Genomic DNA, 18,649 nt, shown 5'->3' on the forward strand with positions numbered 1-18,649 from the left:
CATAGTAACTATCTTGCTTATTTTGATTTTTTAAGATTTTTTAAATGTGGGCCATTTTTAAAGTCTTTATTGAATTTGTTAAAATATTGCTTCTGTTGTTTATGTTCTGGTTTTTTGACCCTAAAAGCTTACCGGATCTTAGCTCCTCGACCAGGAATCAAACCCACACCCCCTGAATTGGAAATGATGTCTTAACCACTGGATCATCAGGCAAGTCCCAGCTACCTTGTTTAAATCATGATCACTAACAGTTATTTCCAAGGGTCTCTTCTTATGGACCACAGAGGATTAATAAAAAGCATTGGTGGAGATTAGCACTGCTGCTTGCATTATTTTCTAATGAGAGACGAGATTTCCTATGTCTTTCCTGAACCTGACACTGCCTGGTATTAACTACAATTGGAGGTCTGAGCAGTCCTCGGGGCTTTTCTTTTGTATGTTTAATTGAAAACACATAAAAGGGCAAATTTCTGTCTCTTAAAAGACATACGGCTTTAAGCTAGTAGTGACAAGACACTTCATCACATCCACTCTTAATTAGAGATTCGGGCAATGGCAAGCACTGGATAGTTCCTACTTGATTTCTCCAGCTTCAGCCTCATTGTGATTCTGGTGCTGCCTACCGTAACACTTGGGCTTCCCAGGTGGGGCTAGTGATAAAGAACCTGCCTGCCAATGCAGGAGACATAAGAGACGTGGGTTCAATCCCTGGGTCAGGAAGATCTCCTGGAGGAGGGCATGGCAACCCACTCCGGTATTCTTGCCTGGAGAATCCCATGGACAGAGGAGCCGGGTGGGCTACAGTCCATGGGGTTGCAAAGAGTCAGACACAACTGATGTGACTGAGCATGCGTGCACACACCATTACCTTTTCATTTGTCCCAAATTTCGATTTCGTAACTTAATATTGTCCTTCCATTCCCCTGATGATAATACAGTACATTTTGCACCACAGTTAGATAATCCCCAAAGATTTTCCACTGTCCTCTGCCACTCAACATCAACTGTATCATACTATCTTGGACCTCCTACCAGGGGTCAATTGAAAACTTCCTGACCCTCAAGTTAACTGTCCTTTTCTCCCACAATCCTAATAAATGAAATGAAATAACATCTCTGTGCTAAACACACTTTATTTCCCTCTTATCTACAGCATCCTTAGCCCTAAACTCATCCAGGCTGGGATAACTGGAACAGACTTAGGTTAACTTAGGTGAGGTGGACACCGGAGCTAGAGTAGGTTTCCCTGCTCCCAATCATTGTTAATGTGCCCCCAAACTCTCTGTAGGGTCCCTGTCAAAATTCTTGCTTCTTTACTCCCCTCATTCTCACCCTCTGTTTGGTTTTTGTTTTATTTTGTTTTTTTTTTTAATCAAATAAATAGTTCCACCCGATTCAGTGTTTATTTGCTTTGTTCTGGTTACTATCTTTACCCCAGCCCATTACCTTAATTCTGCATAGCTTACATTTTCTTTTCATTGGTAAAGCCCATTACTAGAAGCTGTACACATTTACTTTGTAATTCGGTGTATTCCTTGGTCTTCCATTACAAGAATTATATGGGGAATTCACACACAGGGGGTCCCCTAAGCACAGTGTCTAATATAGTTTCAGGGAAGTGCAACACAAATCAGCATAAAACCAATCAGGGTTGTCACTGTCCATAACATTTTTTTTAAAAATTTTTTATTGGAGGATAACTGCTTTACAGTGTTGTGTTAGTTTCTGCTGTACAACATCACATATGAGTCATATCTATGTGTGTGTGTATATATATGTATCCCTTCCCTCTTGAGCCTCCATCCCACCCCTCTAGGTCATCACAGAGCGCCAGGCTGGGCTCCCTGTGTTACACAGCACCTTCCCTCTAGCTGTCTGTTTTATACATGGTAGTGTATATATGTCAATGCTACTTTCTCAATTCGCCCCAACCTCTCCTTTCCCTGCTGCGTCCCAAGTCCACTTTTTGTGTCTGTGTCTCCATTCCTTCCCTGTAAATAGGTTCATCAGTACTGTTTTTCTAGATTCCATATATAGGCTTTAATATACAAAATTTGTTTTTCTGACTTACTTCACCCTGAATAACAGGCTCTAGGCTCACCCACCTCATTACAATTAACTCAAATTCATTCCTTTTTATGGCTAAGTAACATTCCATTGTGTATATGTACCACAACTTCTTTATCCATTCATCTGTCGATTGTCCTTAACATTTTTAATGCTTCCACGGAAGTAATCCATTTCACTGTTAGTGGAAGGAGTATATAGTTTTCCTTCTCAGTATAAACTTGCCGCATTCCAGAGTTCACACACTTCAAAAGAAGACTTGATGTTTTATTTGTGTCCTCTATGGATTGGGGGCTTCCCTGGTGGCACTGGTGGTAAAGAACCCACCTGCCAATGCAGGAGACATAAGAGATGCGTGTTCAATCCCTGAGTCAGGAAGATCCCCTGGAGGAGGGCATGGCAACCCACTCCAGTGTTCTTGCCTAGAGAATCCCCTGGACAGAGGAGCCTGGAGGGCTGTAGTCCATAGGGCTGCAAAGAGTGGGACACGACTGAAGTGACTTAGCACACACAGATGCACATGAATCAAACTGAACACCATGACAAATTGTTGATTAACAGTCATACCAAACAACTCTTCCCATTAAGCAGCTTCTAAATCAACAGTGCCTTGGCTGTTTAGTCTGAGAATCCAAGAAAGCAGAGATTCCTCTGTACTACTCAGAAATACAACCAAACTCCATTACACGATAGCCTTTGTTTTCCATGTAGGCATATCCAGTAAGACCTGGTCGAAATTTAGAAGTTAGTTCAGAGACCTAAGTAGGTCCTACCTTTTTGAAGCCAGAAGTCTAATCTTAGGATTTAACTATCATTTAGCCAGCCACATGGAAAAAGAAAACCAAATAGAATAGGAGAGAAGGCCAGTCTTCCTTGAGGCACAGGACTGCTTTAATGTATCTGCTGCTGCTGTTGCTGCTGCTGCTAAGTCACTTCAGTCGTGTCCGACTCTATGCGACCCCACAGACGGCAGCCCACCAGGTTCTGCCATCCCTGGGATTCTCCAGGCAAGAATACTGGAGTGGGTGGCCATTTCCTTCTCCAATGCATGAAAGTGAAAGTGAAGTCGCTCAGTCATGTCCAACTCTTAGCGACCCCATGGACTGCAGCCTATCAGGCTCCTCCATCTATTGGATTTTCCAGGCAAGAGTACTGGAGTGGGGTGCCATTGCCTTCTCCTAGTTACAAGCAAATGAATTTGTGGCAGACAAGGAAATCATATGCACAAGGCATTATAATGGACAGTGATCCTACTTCCAATAAATCATTTCAATCAACTTCCTGAGTTCTGACCAAACGAGTGAGCATTCTCCTCTCCCGGAGAAAAACCTGGACAGACATGGGCTAACAGGCAGCATGGAGACAAGAAGAAGAGTTCCTCTCTGCCCCTCCCCCACTCAGTGTAGCACCTTGAAAACGTAAAAGAATTATATAATTGTACTATAGAATTATCCCACTTTCTAGTATATGAAGGCATTATGTAATACTAGACCCCTGAAATAGAAGTTTGTTTCTAGATCTTAATTTGCCAGATTGGCTGTGTAACTTTGCCTTTTGAATATTTTTTATGTACAGTAAAAGAAATATCCATTGAGATGATCTTTAAGTTCCTTTCAAGATCTGAGTCTACGTTTTATTATTATAGTGTATGTCCAGATTTCATTACCAAGTTGGTTGCTTCTGCGGGTCAGGGATGATGACTTATGCACCCTTCACACGTCTACTGGTTTACAATCAGCACTTTTTAAACAAATGTGGTTGAGGTGTGGAACAGTGTGTACTGCTGCTTCAGTCTGTGTTAGCAATGAGATGGAGGGAGGGAATATCATGTAGACCTGTCTCTCTCTCTCTATACACACACACACACACACACACACACACACACACACACATTTTCATAGAATACCCCTGAAGGTATAAAAAACTAATACTGGTTGCTTTCGAGCAAGGGGCTGAGGGACCAGGAGTTGTGCATGGGTAGGTAAAAGTCATTTTTCAATATAAGTTGTCCTTTGTACTTATATTTTACTCTCCCCTTGGTCTTTCTTCTCCAGCCATACTGTCCTTTTGCTATTCCTCCAACTTATGAAGTATGCTCCTGATTCAAGCCCTTCGCATTTGCTATGCGAATGTCTAGAATACTCTTCCTCCAGATTCTCTCCCTCTCTTACTTCCCTTGGATCACTACTTAAGTGGCACCGTAACACGGAGACTGCCCGGACTACACTGTATGTAAAAACACTCCTTCCTTTCCCTAATACCCTTTTACTTTAGTACCACCTGACATATTAAATGTTTGCATTTATTTGGTGTATGACCCTCCCTTTTGGAATACTGCCTGGTGCATAACAGCCAATGAACAGATTGCTTAATGAATACATTGTCTGAGGTTGGATTTTAAAAAAACAATCATGTACATAAATTACTTTTTCAAGAAAAAATAAACACCAGTTAAGGGATAAATGTCCTATGAACTGACGATTAGATATTTATCATGAAAGGACAAGGTCTAAACTTTATTCAGAGTACAGGGCTCTCCTCATCTTCCTGCTAGTGGCCATGGGCAAGTCATTCAACATAAATTCCGTTTCCTCATCCATAAAGTGCTAGTTACTTCACAGAGTTAAGACTAAATATAGGTGAAAGTGCTTTTGTAACCTTGGCGCTATGAAAGTTACACAAAGCACATCGCTTCTCCAAGTGCTTGGAATCTAGGAGTAGTATACGGTTTGAACTTGTGCAGCTGACCTGAAGTTGAAGGAGAGCGAAGTCTTCAGAGCCGCTCTGACAAAGACCTATCTTTGACGCGGGACACGCCGCGAGGTAGCCGTTGTCAGAGCAACTGTCGGGCGTCTCCAGCATCTGAGCACGCGCGACGGGGCCCCTCAGCGCGTCATTCTTTCAGAGATCGCGATTGGTGGATTTCGGGCCAATCGGAGAAGCCGGTGGGGCGGGGCGGGGACGGGCAGTGTCCTGGGGAAGGCGTTCCCACCGCTTCGCTCCCCGACTTCCGGGTCGCGGTGCTTGCAAGGAGCGCACGGCTAGTAGCGTCGTTTCCGTTGCCGGCAGTTTGCAGTTGGGGAAACCGAGGCAGCTCCAGCTCCTCCTAGTTCTTCCGCTCCCTTGAGGTGGCTGCTGTTTGTTTCCTCTCGCCCGGTGCTGCTTGGGTGCGGCTTCCCTGGAGGCGCGCGAGCCCTGTGGCGCCCTGCGGAAAGTCCAGTGGGCGTCCGGGCCAGCGGTGCTTTGTGCGAGCCGTTCCCTCCCACTTCGCGGGCAGGGCGCGAGCTGGGTTCGGCCAGACTCCGGGAGGGGGGTTCGGCGGCGCAGCGACCCCCAAAGGGCTGGGGAGCTTCGGCGCCGCGAGGCTGGCGTTCCCTCTGCTTGGCAGTTCGGCTTCTTTTGTTCTGATGAGCGCGGACCAGATGGATTCTTTTTAAAGTCACAGTTCAGCCCCTCTCTGATTGCACAGATTCTGCGCTGACTTGAGAGGATTTCGAATTTGACAATCCCTCGGGAGACGATGTATCGGTGGGAATATTTAAGCCAGGAAGGAGATGAGCTTTTTCTTTAGTTTTTAAGTAACTCCTCCTGACTTGCGTTTACCCGACCCCGCTTCATTTAAGAACCGAAGATTTTTTTCTTAGGGCATAAAGATTAAGTTTTATCGAAGGTGTAGTTTATCACTCTTTTTAGTATTTCTGCCCTTCACCTGTTGAATGGAAAATCAGCAGTTAGCCAGGGTGTGATCTACTCCGTGTTCAACTTTTGTGCTTCAGTTTGTAAGCTGTATGTAGTGTTTTTGTTTGCTGGGATCACCTGACTGGGATACATGTAACAGTTATCCACGGGGTTAAGAAGAATTGTTCCTTATGCAAACAATTCTGATATATGCTGTACTTGATTTAATCGTTGCTTAGCTGAGGTTCTTTCGTTCTTGGGCTGTTGATCCCTATTCTCTAAGAAATTAAATAGTGAACCGAGAGCTTGAATCTAAGTAAATAGTTTGATTTTTACAGTTAGTTGTTTAAAAGAGGTATATAGACCGTTTTACCAGCATCATTTAATTAGTATAAATGGCGTATATTACACCTGTCATTGTTTTCTTAGATGCCTAACACTACTACAAAACAGACATGATGGATTAACAATATAATTTGGGATTCAATGAGTTGGATAAACTGATTTTTCCCTTTTAAAAAATCGAATTTAGGGTCATTAAACCTGTCATATTTCTTTTTGCAGGGAAAAAAAATGTTTATTGCTTTGTGGGAGTTCTTCTATGGGCACTTTTTTCGATTTTGGATGAAATGGCTCTTACGACAAATGACTGGAAAGTGTGAATTGCAGCGAATTTTTGACACCTATGTAGGTGCACAAAGGACGCACAGGATAGGTAATGGTTTTCAAAAAAGAATGATTAGGAACGAATAAGATTCTGTTTTTCTCAGTACTGATAGTGACAGATGCTCTTGCGTATCATGATCAAATCACTTAATCTGTTTCATGATCTTTGAATCCTTCTAACTCTAAAACTGATTTTATGGAAAAAGAAACAATTGTTTAATTCATCAGTTGTATCTTAGATTATGCTTGCAACCTTCTTTCTAGAAAAAAAAATCTCTCTGCTACTATCATCCCTTGGTAATATTCACTTGAGTAAAGGAGATCCGTTTTTACATTCAGCATCCTTCAGTCTTAGTCTCTCTATGCAGTTCATGAAAGAACAATCTGGTAATCCCTAAGAAAGGTCATTAGACTGGAAATCTGCTCTGTCATACTGTGTAGCCAATAGCCACACGTGGCTGTTGAACACTTGAAATGTGACTGGTTTGAATTGAGATGTGCAGAGGTATAAAATTATGCTGGATTTCAAAGACTATGTGAACAAAGAATGTAAAGGTGTCTCACTAATAATTGTTTATATTCATTGTATGTTGAAGTGATAATATTTTGGATCATTGAGTTAAAATATATTAATGTTACTTTTATCAGTTTCTGTTACTCTTATATGGCTACTAGAAAATGCTAAGATGTAAATGTTAAATGTGAACATACACGATTCACATTTGGGCTTGCATTATATTTCTGTTGAACAGTGCTGGTCTAGAACCTTCTAAAATTGATCAGCTTTCCATGCTAAATTGAAAATATTACTTTAAATTAGAACACAGATGAGTGAGAAGTGTGACTGAGGTCATTTCTCTTTGACCAGAGTAAGGCAGACCAGGGATGGACTGCACTTCATGTTCGAGATGTTAAATGGGAAAATCATGACTTAACCAAAACCTCTTTTGTGTTGAACAAGTGCACTTCAACTAAGAAATCCACCCCTGTTAGATTTGAAGGGTGGGTGTTGGTAGCCAAGACCAAGAATGACAGATAGTCCGGGAGGGAACCTCAGGGCATCTAGATGACTGAAGTTTAATTACTTCCTAAGATTTTTCACAGCTTTCTGACTGACTTAAATTCTTGCTTGATCTTAAGAGTTGCCCTTTTGACTTCTCTGAAGAGAGCAAAGTACCTCTTGATAAGGAAAACATGTAAAAATTATTGTATCATCTAGAGCTATTAAAATAATTTGTTATTTTCTTGGTATTTATAATATTTGTTTATAGAGTAATTCACAAACAGTATTTAAGTAATAATATTCTTCTGCTTCTTTTCAGAAAATTCCTTGACATACTCCAAGAATAAGGTAGGATCATATCAAGGTAATAATACTAGAAAATTAACTTGGAGATACTTTTTCTTTAAAAGAATGTCTCAGTTTTAGAGTTAATTATTTTTAGTGTACTACTAGAAGAGTCTTTGCTGTAAAGAGTATTGTGTGACGTTTTCCCACTTAAGAAGTAGTATTCTATTTTTTAAAACACTTTTTTCTCTTTGTGTGTGTGTGAGGAGGGGGGGAAGCATACAATACTTGTCACAAAGAAATATTTGAATAATTTGTTCTGTTCTGAGGTTTTGCTTGTTTATTTTACCTCAAAACTTGATAGCCTGTGGGAAAGCAAAGTGTTTAGGGGGAAAGCCTTCTCATAGGTTGTGTCCTTAGGATAGGTTTGGATAGTTACTTGGGTTTTCAATAGAAAACCTTCTGGTCCAAAATAAGTCACGTTTTATTACTCATGCTATTGATTAGTCAGCTACTGCTGTATTGTTGTTGTTTAGTCGCTAAATTGTGTCCAACTCTTTGTCACCTCATGGACTGTAGCACACCAGGCTCCTCAGTCCTCCACTATCTCCACAGTTTGCTCAAATTCATGTCCATCGAGCCAATGATGCTATCCAACTATCATCCTCTGCCACCCACTTCTCATTTTGTCTTCACTCTTTCCCAGCATCAGAGTCTTTTCCAGTGAGTTGGTTCTTCACATCAGGTGGCCAAAGTATTCGAGCTTCAGCATCAGTCCTTCCAATGAATATTCAGGGTTGATTTCCCTTAGGATTGACTGCCTTGATCTCCTTGCATTCCAAGGGACTCTTTTAAGAGTCTTCTGTGTAACAGACTTATAAAATCTCAGTGACATATACCAAAGTTAGTTATTTCTTGCTCATATATCTGTGGGCCGGCTGGACAGGCTCTTCCTCAAGCTGGTACCAAGTTCAGGTCTATTCCAGTTATCTCATTCTGGGATCCAGATTGAAAAGAATCCAGATTGATTCATAGTGAATCGTTGGAGCTCCTAACCACACAAACATATTTTAAGTTTTCTTGTGTCCTGTGTCATTAACATGCCTAGAATAAGTTACGTGGCCAAGCCCAAGGCAAGGGATGGAGAAACACATTCTGCTCACCATAAACCCATGTTAGACATGTGGGTATATAATTCAGTTACATGGGAATGAAAAATAGGGGCTGATTATTCAGTCTGACACATGCTGTATTTCTCTATAGTTGTTCACAGTTTTTTCCCTCTAATATAGATTTGTTGGTGTGGCAGAGGTAGAGTGTGGGTCACCTAGACTCTTGTTTGAATAACATAGTAGATCACAACAAACTGGAAAATTCTTAAAGAGATGGGAATAAGAGACCACCTGACCTGCCTCCTGAGAAATCTATATGCAGGTCAAGAAGCAACAGTTAGAACTGGGCATGGAACAATAGACTGGTTCCAAATCGGGAAAGGAGTACATCAAGGCTGTATATTGTCACTCTGCTTATATAACTTATGTGCAAAGTACATCATGTGAAATGCCGGGCTGGAGGAAGCACAAGCTGAAATCAAGATTGCCTGGAGAAATACCAATAACCTCAGATATGCAGATGACATCACCCTTATGGCTGAAAGCAAAGAAGAATTAAATAGCCTCTTGATGAAAGTGAAAGAGGAGAGTGAAAAAGTTGGTTTAAAACTCAACATTCAGAAAACTAAGATCATGGCATCTGGTTCCATCACTTCATGGCAAATAGATGGGGAAACAGTGAGAGACTACTTTTTTGAGCTCCAAAATCACTGCAGATGGTGATTACAGCCATGAAATTAAAAGATGCTTGCTCCTTGGAAGAAAAGCTATGACCAACCTAGATAGCATATTAGAAAGCAGAGACATTACTTTGCCAACAAAGGTCCTTCTAGTCAAAGCTATGGTTTTTCTAGTAGTCATGAATGGATGTTAGAGTTGGACTATAAAGAAAGCTGAGCACCGAAGAATTGATGCTTTTGAACTGTGGTTTTGGAGAAGACTCTTGAGAGTCCCTTGGACTGCAAGGAGATCCGACCAGTCAATCCTAAAGGAAATCAGTCCTGAATATTCATTGGAAAGACTGATGCTGAAGCTGAAGCTCTAATACTTTGGCCACCTGATGTAAAGAACTGACTCATTTGAAAAGATCCTGATGCTGGGAAAGATTGAAGGTGGGAGGAAAAGAGGATGACAGAGGATGAGATGGTTGGATGTTATCACCGACTCAATGGACATGAGTTTGAGTAAGCTTCAGGAGTTGGTGATGGGCAGGGAAGCCTGGTGTGTTACAGTCCATGGGGTCACAGAGTCAGACACCACTGAGTGACTTCACTGTCACTATACATCTATAACTTTTTAAGATATTCATGTATGTTTGTATTTGGTTGTGATGTACAGTGTGGATCTAGAGTTTAGGGTCAAATGATGTTGACTTGCTACTAGTGTCTGATGATACTGATATGAGTTCCTGATTCATGCCAGAAAGAAAATGGACACTGTTTAATGTTGCAGAGTGACCGATAAAATAGGTGCTTTACTGATACAGTCTTTTATTTATAAATGGTCAGTATAACTCATACATGAATGAATATTGTGGTGGGGAGCAGTGCAGAGTCCTACCTTTTTGTTCAGAATCTTACAGAATCTTATTTTGTTCAGAATCTTACAGAATCTTATTTTGTTCAGAATCTCTTTCTCTCCTACTTTAATGAGACTGTAGGGATCTAGAGTGTTACCAAATTGCTGATTCTAAAAATTTGTTTATACCTATCCACCCATATAGTTCCTTTAATAACTTGGAACACAATTTTATGAAGTAACAACATCATAAATTGTAGATGAACATCTGGAGAGATTCTGGAATGGGGAACTCTCTTTCACAGATCTGTCTGTGTAACTATTATTACTAAAATTGATTTTCACATTATGAGTCATGGAATTTGCTAGTGGGATTTCATGTTTTGTAAAATTATGCCCGAATTGAGCCGGTATATAAGATGTTACTTTTTAAGAATTCTAGAGCCTTGGTCAAATCCTTGAGCAAAGATTTGAGTGATTGCTATATGGTCAACATTCCATCAGGGTCTTTGGGATACGAAACAGGAAGTAAAGAACAAAATCGAATGTAATTATAAACAGGCATCTGGAGATGTAAGAGGTAAGGTGGGCTGAGGTGAAATGTCTGGAAGCTTTAAGGTAGTAGTTGCAAGTTTAAAGAAAATAAAATGTTCATTATCTTTTATCTCCTTTACTAGCTACTAAAGTTCACTAGAGAACTACACATTAAAATTGTATTCTTAAGATTTTATTATTTGAAAATTGCTAATTGTGTTTTCAAGAGCATACTAAAAAGAAATGGTCAACAAGTGGGTGGTTAAATATTTACTGAATTAAATTACAGGAGCTTTGTTTTCTTAAAGTTTTAAATCTAGTGTAAACTTGTCAATAAGCTAATGGGCGAAGTCCCATCAGTTTAGACATACAGTTTATGGTGTGTTTTGTATCTCATTTGTATACTTCATTTATCCATACTTTGTAGAGTAAAATTGATTTCTGATTTTGTGATATTTCCATTAACTTGCTCTCCTTTTTTATTTCTATGAAAAAACTCTAAGTTCAGATTCTGTCACTTTCTTTGACTTTGTGCAAGTTACTCATTGTAAAAGGAAGGTATTAATATCCACATGATTGTTTTAAGACTAGAGATGTTAATATGGAAGCAGTAATATATAAAAATAATGTTTTCAAAGTCAGTGAATGTAACTTGCTACATTAACAAAGTAAATCAGAAAAATATGGTCATTTCAGTAGATATTTAAAAAACTGTTGTGACAGAACTTAATACCCATTCATGGTCAAAAACAGTCAACTAACTAGGAATAAAAGGAACTTCATCATCATATTAAAGGCTGGCATAATATACAACACTGAAATATTGAATGCTTTGCATGCTCAGTTGGGAAAAAATGAGGATGTTTACTCTCCTTTTATCCAGCATTGTGCTGGAAGACCTAAGCAGTGTAGTAAGGCAAAGAAAATAAATCTAAGACATAATGAGTGAAAAGAAATAAACTGTCTTTATTAACAGATGGCATAGTTTATGAGTATAGAAAATCCTAAGAAATCTAAAAATTACTAGCATTATTAGTAAATGAATTTAGCAATGTCATAGGACATAGTATGTTTCTATATGTTAAGATAAACTTCTTAGAAACAAAAAAGAGAATAATTCCACTTACAGTAGCATATACTCAGGGATAAATTTAATGAAAGCTGTGTAAGACTTCCACATTACAACTCCTTTTCCTGAGAAAACTTAAAATGGAAAGATATACTGTATTCATCGATTAGAAGAGTCAATATTGTTATGATGCCAATCCCCAGACTGACCTGTGGATTCAGTGCAATTCCAGTCAGAATCCCAGCAAGTTATTTGTGAAGGGAGTGGCAAGCTCATTTAAAGTTGATACAGAGTTTTATGGGACCTAGTATAGCCCAAATAGTCTTCTCAAAAAACAAAGTTAAAAGACATATACTGTCTGACTTCCAAGACTTTCTAGGCAAAGAGATAAATATAACAGATGAGAGAACAGAAATAGGCCATATGTAATTTTTAAAAAGAATACTAAAGCAATTCAGTGAGATCAGCAAAGTACTGGAAAACCAGTAACGTGCAGGGACACCTGGAACCAAATTGGGAGGGTGGGAGGTGGGGTGGCTCCTATCACTCTCTTCCTGTGAAAATTAATTAGGTATGGACTTTAGACCTATATTTAAAATGTTAAGCCTTCTCAAAGAAACCATAGGAGAATATACATCTTCTACCATGGGTTAAGCAGAAGTTTCTTTTAGAGAAGACATAGCATTACCATTTAAGAAAAAAATCAAAAAATTAGACTTCATCACAATAAAAACTAGTTATCAAAAATGCCTTTGAGAAATGAATTGGCAAGCCACAGAGAAACAGCACATATATTTGATTAAGGACTTATATCCAGTAAAGAACTTTTTAGAACTCAGTAATAAAAAGACAGCATATTTGCCCTTTTGAAAATATTCCTTTTTTTCCCCAGCTATAAGATTTTTCTCATACAGCTTTCTTTCACACAAATAGGTTTTACAGAAAGCTACACTTGTTGTTCAGAGTGAAGTGGACAGATGTGTAGAAGATATAATGAAGGAAAAGAATATTAACCCTGAGAAGGATGCCAGGTGTGTGTTTTTACAGTATTCTCATTTATCGTGTGCTTACATCCTGTGGGGTTAAAGATCACACAAAGTTGTGAAACATTAGAGGTGAAAGGTTTGTGAAAATCGTCCAAGTATCTCTGGGTCCCAGGACTTCCCTGGTGGCTTAGACGGTAAAGTGTCTGCTTCAATGTGGGAGACCCGGGTTAGATCCCTGGGTCGGGAAGATCCCCTGGAGGAGGAAATGGCAACCCACTCCAGTACTCTTGCCTGGAAAATCCCATGGACAGAGGAGACTGGTAGGCTACAATCCATGGGGTCGCAAAAAGTCGGAGACGACTGAGCGACATCACTCACTCACTGGGTCCCAGTCCAGTACTATTGCCAATTTATCATCTGCCTTCTCTAAAATGGCTTACCATTACTTTCCCAAAGTTAAATGTAACTTCAGCACCTGTGTCCTTCTTTGTCTTTCGAAATGCAGTTCCTCCACCCTCCCTCAGGAAGGTCCTCTGTTAGACAGTTAACCCACTGTCATGTAGTCACTGATTTGCTCTTGCTCCTCCCCAGATGAACTCTGAGTTCCATAAGAGAAGGACTTGACTTATTCCAGTTTTGTGTTCTCAACACTAGTTTATTGAGGTAGTAAATATTTAGCAATTTTTTCTTCATTTGGTATTTTCTATGTGGATATTGAGGAAACAGGGAAAGGTACAGGAACTGTGCCGGTAATTCCACGGAAGAGGGAACGTTTGAGCTGAACCTCATTGAGTGGGTCGGGGAGGACATTGCATGCAGAGAAGGAGGCTACAAGGCACAGAGCCCTTGAGGATCTGGCAATAAGAGGGAGCCCTTTGTGGCCAGAGCACTGGATAGACACAGAGCAGAGGCTGGAGAAGCGAGTGGGTGCGAGGTCAGAGGCACGCTGCAAGAAGGCTCACGCGCCACACTGAAAAACTTGATTTGTCCTCTGTTTTTTTTTTTTTTAAGCGAACAAGCTTCATGATCAGATATGTATTTTAGGAAGATGGAGGGTAAGTTTGAGGATATAGGAGGCTGGTAGAAGGGATAAAGACAAAACAAGAAACTGAGTCATTTGGACAAGAGATGATGAAGCCATAACTATACCAGGTTAAACAGATATAGGATGGGGGCTTTAAAGGACATTTCAGAGCCAGAAAGGAGAAGGTCTTGGGGACCTTTTGATGTGTTTTTGATGGAGAGGAGTGTCAGAACTCAGAGCATTCTAGCTTGGGGAACTAGCTTAGTGATTCCATGGATAGATTGAGAGACTGAGTTGAGAAGGAGCATGCTTCTTCAGGGAAGATAAGCTGTTGTGCTTGGAGAACTGGGAGAACCTGTCATGCCGATGTGTGTTGTTTCATCTTTGGGAAACCAGGTCTGCTCTTAATACTGAGCAATACACATTGGGACATGTGTGAGATTGTACAGAGGAAATGTGAGAAGAAGTGAACAAGTGAAGGATTTGCACACTTTACAGATTGCAGAGTTTGCTTTTCCTACGCATCTTGCTCTCTCTCTAGGCCTTGTTCTGTCTTATCCTTCGTGATGCTTTGTATGTTTTGTGTTTTCAGAGGCTCTTGGTGCTTATTGTATGCAGCTGAAAACTAGAAATTGCTTTCTAAATAGACATATGAACCACAGGCTATGGAAGGTGTTACTTTATTGTGGTAGGAAGGTATGTTTTTTAAAAATGATAATTTTTGTCATTTTCAGTTTTAAAATCTGCATGAAGGCATGCTTACTACAGATATCCGGTTACAAACAGCTCTATTTGGATGTAGAAAGTGTGAGAAAAAAGCCGTATGATTCTGATAACCTGCAACATGAAAAGCTGCTTATCAAGGTAAGTTTTTGGCATTCTGGTTTGGAGTGACACTGGAAAATAAATCAGGCTTAAGATAGTAAGGCCTGTGTGCAACGTCTAGAGGCTTACACAGGTATCTGATTTCTTTGCCTCTTAGAAAATGTAATCATGCTGGTGAAAGATTTTTCATTAACTATTTTTGTAATTTTCTGATAAGAAGCAATAAGATATTCAAATTTTATTTTAATGTTTTTTAAATTCTGAAATAAATCATAAACTTAAAAAGGGAGATCTTTTCAACTGAGAAGTATGAGTCCACAAGCTTCAGACTTTCCCCCCCCCCTACGTTTTATAGAATTTCTCATATAAATTAGGCATTTTTTCAGCTTCCTCTCAAACTGTGAACATGGAGGTCCCTTTTCAGATCATTATGTCAGATCTTTGGGGATTTATGAAACATGCTGAATATTGCCACAATAGATTTAAAAATTAAGGGAGTAAAGAAATTTACTTAGAACCTTCCTATTTTTTATTTCTGGAGTAGAAGTATATAAGGCCAGTGCGGTGCCAAAATGAGAGATTAGACCTGGAGCAGGCTTTCCAAATTATCTACTTTAGTACTTTTGTTTGAGGGATGAGTTTAGTTCTGGGGCCTAGAGAAGATGAAGTCATTTGCTTTAGGAAGGTGTTAGAATGATCAGTTCTGAAACAAAAATGAGTCACCTGCCCGTCCACTGCATCTATTCTAATTGTATTTTTTAATGTTTAAAGTTAGGGACGACAGCACAGAGCACCTGGTGTTTAGTTATAAACTAAAAGTGCTGTGGAAAGAAACATCATTCCAGTAAGAGAGTATCTAAGTAAGAGACAAGTTTAAAAACAATAGCTCTTTTTCCTTGTTTTCAGAAAGAGTATAAATATGCACTTCACCAAACTTTAAAAATAAAACTTGATTTTGGCAAAGAGGATAGTAAAACTACTCAAAAGACTTTTGCTGCGGGTTGAGTTTTTATGTTTCAGATGTTAGTATAGTTAGTGCCTGGCATTCACTGAGGCTAGACTGCTCTTTATAACCTTCTCATCATCATTATTCCCATAACTTCAGACCCTCTCTACACCATATCTTCTCTTTAGAGGCGTAAGACCCAAGTCCTCGCATTTTAGTCAGGGGAATTTTCATCTTTGATTCATCATGAAACTTACTGAAAGGTGAAGAGCCAGTGGCTGGCAGTGAATCACCCAGCCTCACACCCTCTCCTCAGCAGGGTCAGGGGCTGAGGAGATCCATCCCTCTTTAAGTGCAGTCTAAGGGCCACCTTCACTAAAGTTAACCAGTGTTTTAACGTTTAGAATCCACAGTTCCACGTTGGCCTATGAAAGCACAATCCCCAGGAGTGAAACCCAGAAATTTTATATTTACCCAGAGTAAATGTAGAATACTAGTGGTCTTACCTTGCCTCTCACCACATCATTGTGGGCCTCACTCTTGGCTTAATCAGATGCTTGCTGAGCTCATGGAGAGACGCTAAGGTGAGCAGGTGCATGTGTTAGTGATGAGAGGAGAGACCAGAGAAAACCCAGTCTGATGACTGTCTTAGCTTCAGGGCCAGAGTCCTGACCCTGTCTTACAGTAAGGTCACAAAGTCTTCACATTTCATTCTAGGTAACAGGATACTCCTTTCATTAGGAGTCCTTTATCAACAATGCCTGAAATGATAGTGAAATGGAAAAAAAAAATGCAAGTATTTCTGTTTTGCAAGTTTTCACAAACTTTCTTATCAACTTTTGTAAGTCTGTTTTGTTTGATGACTTGTGGTGTTGGATTTGGAAAATGACTGATTTTTTTAATTTAAGCTTTAGTTTGCATTGATTAGTTTGTTGCTATCCAATAGTTGATAGCTGTTCTTAAATCCTCAGTCTTGAGGAATATATTTACTTACAGACAAGTCATACTTTTTTTCTTTTAAAACTATGAAAATTCGTAAAAATAATGATCATATAGGTTTTAATGTTATTGGTATTGTTTCTCCATGATCCCCTCCCTATCTCAGACTTGTATTCCTTCTGACTAGGGACCAATCACCCGCCATTAGAATAAAGCCTACTTAAGAATATAGTGTTTGAGGCAAGGGCCAAGTGTCTAGGACTGTGTTCCTTAAGGAAGCAGTTTACCAAGTCCAGTGTATATGTATTTCTGAGTAAGTAAAGCCATCTTATTGTTTCAGATTTCTGTGTATTTGTTACCTTTTCAAAATCTGTCGTTCTTTATATCAATCTTTTACATTGGAATAAGTGTGCTACATTTTTTAGGATAACTGAAACGTTCTCTAAAGTCTTTGTTGAGCCTGTGATTTGTCTACAAAAGTAGTTTAATTGAAAGCATTCAGCTTACCAGTATGTCAGCTGCGAGAAGGAAAATGTCTTGGTAATTAAGAGCATCACTATTGTTTGTAATATGGAAGCATGTTTATACAGCTTTGGAATCTTCTAATGCCCACGAAAAAGTTGAAGGCTAGAATCTCCAAGCAGTGGGCTGACATTGGTTTCCAGGGTGATGATCCCAAAACAGACTTCAGAGGCATGGGCATACTTGGATTAATCAATCTTGTGTAAGTGAAAATAAACTTTCTTTTCTTCTCTAAATGAAATTCCGTGTAATCTCCAATCTTGTTAAGTTTTACTAAGAATTAATTTGGTTGTTTCATATTATCTCTGAATTTTAGTAGCTGCTGTGCTACTAGTATTTACTAATATGCTGGCAAAAATTTGAAGATGTTGGCCATATGCTTTGTCTGTGTGTGTGTATGTGTGTGTATGTTTGTGATTTCTTTACTTACCAACTTTTCCTCTTTCTCTTCCTACCTTTCTGATAACCATTTAAGGAATTGTATGTACTCTTTTCCTACTCTTTTTATCTTTTTGCCTCTTCCTTCTTGGCTCTCTGAATCCATTTTAGGAAATACAAGCACACAAGATGAAAATAAAGTCTCTTCACACTTATTCTTCACCATCTGTGACAAGTGATCTAAATCCTTGACCTTTCAGAGCCTATATGAATTCTCTCTTGTTTTTCTTTTTTAATATTAATGCTTGGGCATATATGTGAAATCTCAAAATATGTAACTAAAATCAGAATTGATAACCAACTCATTTTAGAAATTAACCTGGAAGATTAATATGGTTATGAATGTGCACATGGAGATACTCTAGTGTTTGGGCCTGTCCTTGAGTAGTGATTTATAGGCTTATGAAATGCCTAGGGTGGGAACCCTAACCATAACAAAGTTCATATAATTGTTACTGTGAAAGAATTAATCCCCAAACTGAGCTAATTTATGTTAATATTGAGAAAAATGTCTAGATCAATATGGATAAGGCTATTTGGGAGGAAAATAGAAATTATAGTAGGGCTTTGATATTTACAGGTTTTTTTCCAGTAACAAAAGTATTTAATTTTCTGTAATACCTAAATTTATGAGTAGGAAAGTTCCTTATGCCTACTTTTCAAAACTAAAGCACAAAAGTCTGAAAAATAATGATAATAATAATTACAAAAAATGAGATTGCCAATTTTCCACTTTGATAAACAGAAACTTGAATTTAAGTAGAATAAATGCAGTTTGTTTTCACTTGGGAAAACTCTAAAATATTTTAAAATTTATTATTGTTCAGAACACGTAGATCTTTTGTTTTTAGCCTTTAAAGTCCATCTTTTTTTTTTGGTACTTGTAAACTACACAGATAATTGGAGTTCAGTTAGATATACATTCTTCTGATGTTTCCTTTCTTAGCTGTTGCTGAGTAACCTTGCTTTTGGCTCATTTCCTCACAAATCAAGATTTTCAGCACTTGTCAGAAGATAATTTAGCTTAAAACTTAAAT

At 39.0% G+C, this 18,649-nt stretch overlaps 1 protein-coding gene across 1 annotated transcript in view; it reads left to right on the plus strand.

The window, feature by feature from the left end:
* Positions 5,069 to 18,649, plus strand: part of ELMOD2 (ELMO domain containing 2) — a 28,138-nt gene continuing 14,557 nt past the window's right edge. Inside the window, exons 1-6 of the mRNA XM_005691226.2 lie at positions 5,069 to 5,195; positions 6,310 to 6,460; positions 7,734 to 7,762; positions 12,866 to 12,963; positions 14,677 to 14,806; positions 17,243 to 17,376. Of these exons, the coding sequence (XP_005691283.1) occupies positions 6,319 to 6,460; positions 7,734 to 7,762; positions 12,866 to 12,963; positions 14,677 to 14,806; positions 17,243 to 17,376 (533 nt within the window). The 5' untranslated portion in view covers positions 5,069 to 5,195; positions 6,310 to 6,318. The remainder of the gene's footprint in view (positions 5,196 to 6,309; positions 6,461 to 7,733; positions 7,763 to 12,865; positions 12,964 to 14,676; positions 14,807 to 17,242; positions 17,377 to 18,649) is intronic.

Source organism: Capra hircus, chromosome 17, assembly GCF_001704415.2.
Source record: "Capra hircus breed San Clemente chromosome 17, ASM170441v1, whole genome shotgun sequence".
NCBI lineage: Eukaryota > Metazoa > Chordata > Mammalia > Artiodactyla > Bovidae > Capra > Capra hircus.